The following is a 4445-nucleotide window of genomic DNA, read 5'->3' on the forward strand; positions in this document are numbered from 1 at the left end:
TATCATTGCAGTTACAGATTGATTAATTACTTTGTTAATATTGCACAACTAATATAAAGGGTATCACACTTCTAAGGAGAGGCCTGTTATTTTTTTTTTTGGAGGGGGTGTAGGCGGTTGCAGTTCCTGTATCCCCTTAATTGTAGATCCTCATGTTCCAATTCCGATAATTTATATGCCCGATTCTCTTTTAGCTTCATTTTCTGTTCTCAATTCCATGCAGTTACTCTCCAAAGCTTTAGACAAGACCTTCCTCTTTATATATAAAAGAACATGTCCCTCTTTATTTTGACACCTTTGTAGGTGTGAGATGCAAATTTAGACGCCCTTCAATCGAACCAAGCTGTTGACTCGAGCGTCTTTCGAAAAAATATGCCTCAAAATTTCATATTATGACTACGGCGATAGAACATATCAGTTTTTAATTCGTTTAACAGGGTTTATCTCAAACACGAAGACACATTTTAGCAGTAAAAGTCGTAGAAAAGGCGCATGTTGTTTCTCAGTTGTTTACGCTCTAATGGTTGATTGACAATTGAAGGCAGGAATGGCCAAGCCTGGCCCCTTTTATACTGGAATTGGCTGTTTTAATATTGTTATCAGGGCGTTCGGAGCGGGTTTTGGAGTAAGGGAACTAAAAAAGGCGAGCTTGTTAGCGTGAGCCAACTAGGGGAGTCCGGGTGCATGCTTCCCAGGAAAAATTTTCAACTTGAGTCCTCTGAAATGAAGAAAAGAATTTCGCAAGTTTTTTTTAGAAAACCAAGCAGCTAAGGATTCATGACATTTCTTAGATTTGATAGATCTGTCAAACGTAGTTGTGGAAAACTCCTACAGTACAAGTAAACAAAAGGCAAATACCACCAAAGTAAAAGAGCTGACAGATTTCATTTCAAATTTAGACTTTCGAGAGGCCATAACACCTCGATCTCTGACCATTGTTTGCATGATAGTGGACATTTCTTCAGGATCAAAGTGACAAATTAACAACACGTAAGTTTATTTTTTGGATTTTGGCCTAATTGGAGTTAATTAGCCTCCATTTGGTCGATAAATCTTGTGTTATTTGAGCCGAACACATTGCAAAAGTTCTCAGAAGGAAGCGTTCCAAGTCCGAGCTTGAAACTTGGCATGGTAAATGTTTAATAACTGTGGAGTAAAATTATCGAAAACTGAGGTACCAGAAACACTTTTGTGCCGTTAAATATTACCAATATTATACCGCTGTTTTAGCGCTCTACAAAGGTGGTTTTAAAGTGTCAGCTAGAATCACAAGATAAATAGATTTGAAAATGTTTAGTAGTGGACAATAAAGAAGAATAGTTATTCATAGTTTGTGTAAAGTTTGACTTCAAAACTATTTCAAGCATTTGACAGTACTTTGTTCTTGCACCTCAGTTGGCTGAAAAACGGCACTTTGAAATTTTTGAGAATCTCTCAAAATTAAGGACGGTGCCTACTAACAGCGAAGTATTTTTGCGCAGTTTATCACTATGCGGGAAAAACAGATCTTGGTAGCGGCTATTAAAATCCAAGAAGAAAATTTGGGGTAACCACGTATTTTTAGAGATAACTAAGCGACAATTATTCTAAAAAGCAGCAAAATACGAAGCAATGTATACCGCTTTTTTCCAAATTGACGCTTTATTATCTCTGAAAAATGCATGGTTACCCCCAATTTTCTTTTTGGATGCCAAAATCACTTGCTAAGTTCTGTTTTCTCCGCATAGTTTTAAATCGCGCAAGAATAACCCTGTATTAATAGGCACCACCTATAGGAAACACGAGTATCTCGAGATGCACAGAACATATGCGCAGTAACAATAGTAGGCACCGTCCTTAAAAAGTCGCTGGAACTTTTTAATATGATTTTTGAAAATAGTTCACTAAAGGAGACGTGAAAACAGCAAAGGACCGCGAACGATAATACTGTCAGTTGACGTAGGATCTATAAGAGACCTAATCAGCCAAAAATTAATTGTAACACAAACTGCAAGGCTGATACTACGTGAAAGAGTTGACTTTGCGAGACAACAACCCGACAGAAACCGACAAAACAGGGCTGCTACCGTGGACAGCTGTTTCGTTCTTATTGGAACTCGTCAGCTCGGTGTAGCAGTTCTATATGAAACCAGCGACAGAGCCAGCTCAAATAAAATGCAACAAAACCCATGTCCTATCAAGTCCCGTACTTTGAACCTGCCCGCCCCCGGAATCACACGTTGCCACATCACGTGCCTCAGGGAGAAAGCAGACAAAGCATCGAATTCCTGTCTCGCAAAGTCAACTGAATGTAGATGGACAAAACCATCTTAACATTGAAACGCATGGACAAAACCATGGTATTTTTTGACCGAATGTAAGCGATTCGGCAAATTGGTCTTTAACGGCGAATTCTCGATCCTTGCAGTCTTGAACCTGGTCAAGAGGTCGCGAATGAGCTCGTTCCAGTCCATATCTTCTCCCCAGAATCCTTCACGTTTTTTTTTTCTTTCTTTTTTTTTTAAATTCAACCGCTGACCAAGCGCAAAGCCGCGGGGAAGTGCGGGCACTGGAAACGAGATTGGCTTCCATCGTTCTCGATTCCTTAGGCTTCTGGCTGTTGCAAGTTAGCTGTGGCAAGGTATATTATGGCTTTACACCGGTTTGTTGGTCAGATCTGGTTAAAATCCAATACTGCGAAAGTCTGTCTCATAGCATCATCAAGATCAAGGTTAGTATCACGTCTTTGTTTAAATGTTTCCATGACCACTTGTTCCAATACTGATTTTGAGATACCGCTCAAAGTTCAAAGCTTGACTTAATATAATTATAAGCTGAATAAGCTTAGCTTAATTTTAGGAGTAGTTGCAGAATAGATTACATATTTAACATTGTCAGGGACCGTTACCTCCATCAGCAAACACGATGTAATCTTAATTGGTATTGCAAAGAACGAACGACTTCCTATTTCAGTGAACATAATTTATCATTATCTATAGTTTCTTTCACAGTATTGATTCATTTTTGTACTGTACATATAGGCTATGCTTATTTACTCATGTGGATTAAGTCTTGCCACACGTGTCCACAAATCTTTAGATGTTTTCAGAGAGAGTATTTGGTAAAATACGTTTAAAATACGTTTTGGTACGTTTTGGTAAAATACCGTTTTGATGACTTGACCATTTGGAGCAACTACAGAATTCAGGGCCACTTTGGTCCACACACATAAAAACGACACATAACACAATAGAACGACACAGTAGATGCTATTATCATGTAAGTAAGTGGCCCTGTATTCTCTAATTTAGCCCCATTTTGTCAGGAATATATGTGACCATGTTTGTTCAATATTTGAATATAAAAATTCAAGTGTTCTTTGCAACTTTCTGCAGTGTCGAAAAATGCTTGTGTTGCAGGTAATGCATCAGTCAATTCCAACAGTGTCCAACCCCACACTGTCTGACCTTGTGGTTATTCTTGTGATTTTTGCCTCATAGCATGAGACTTCACTTCATTTTAATTATGAATCCATCTTCAAAGATGATAAAATTGTGATTACCACCGATTTCAGTGATACGCGACCCTCAAATAAAAAATCCTGTGGGCATTTGGCGATTCGCTTCTGTCAATCATGCGCTCTTTATATGGTGTTATAGGAATTCTGCTCTTATTTTCAAAAAATATGGCGGCCACTTAGGTCAACATGGTTGCTTCTTATTCTCAAGTTTAGTTGGCGAGTGGTGTATTTGCTTGTGCAGGGGTTGAGCATCGATTGATGGAAGCCACACTGACTGTCTTTCCTCTTGCGTACTGAACTGAGCCATCCCTGTATTTCATCTTCGTACACTCCTGGATGTTGCTCAATTACTCTCCTTACTCCTCCGATCAATGTCATCTACTGCATGCTCGTTTATTTATGCCAATTTATGCAATTCTTTTTTCACCTACCGTCCATTTGTCTTGCTTTTCCCTGTCCAGGCTGGGTAATCAACTGTGAAGGTATTTCTGTATTTTTTCTGAATTTTCTTCACAAATGTCAACCCCACTTTCAGAAGTCTTGCTATAATGATCGCACTCAACCCCTGCACGAGCAAAAACACCAGTCGCCAATGTAAACTTGAAGAATAAGAAGCAACCATGTCGAACAAAGAGGCTACACAGTGGCGGCCATATTTTTGAAAACAAGAGCGGCATTCCTGTAACACCATATAAGGAGCGTATGATTGACGGAAGCAAATCGGCAAATGCTCACGGGAGTTTTTATTCGAGGATCGCGTATCAATGAAATCGGTGGTAACCCCTTTTTCTAAGGAGGACAAAAATGAGTTGGTAGATTTTACCATCCACAGAATGAACAGCGCTGAATGAATAATAAAGAGAAATAAGACATCTTGAATTCAGAAATGAAGAATTTTAATTCTATCTCTGGGCATTTAAACAGCTTTAAGTACCCTCTGTGGGTA

General features: G+C 38.9%; 1 protein-coding gene across 1 annotated transcript in view; it reads left to right on the top strand.

Annotated features, from left to right (window-relative positions):
• The first annotated feature begins 2544 nt into the window (after window positions 1-2544).
• The window catches only part of LOC146453014 (aspartate aminotransferase, mitochondrial-like), a 14281-nt gene continuing 12380 nt past the window's right edge, over window positions 2545-4445 (top strand). Inside the window, exon 1 of the mRNA XM_085097109.1 lies at window positions 2545-2710. Within this exon, the coding sequence (XP_084953235.1) occupies window positions 2628-2710 (83 nt within the window). The 5' untranslated portion in view covers window positions 2545-2627. The remainder of the gene's footprint in view (window positions 2711-4445) is intronic.

This window comes from Pavona decussata, unplaced genomic scaffold, assembly GCF_977016875.1.
Source record: "Pavona decussata unplaced genomic scaffold, jaPavDecu1.1 SCAFFOLD_353, whole genome shotgun sequence".
Taxonomy (NCBI): Eukaryota; Metazoa; Cnidaria; class Anthozoa; order Scleractinia; family Agariciidae; genus Pavona; species Pavona decussata.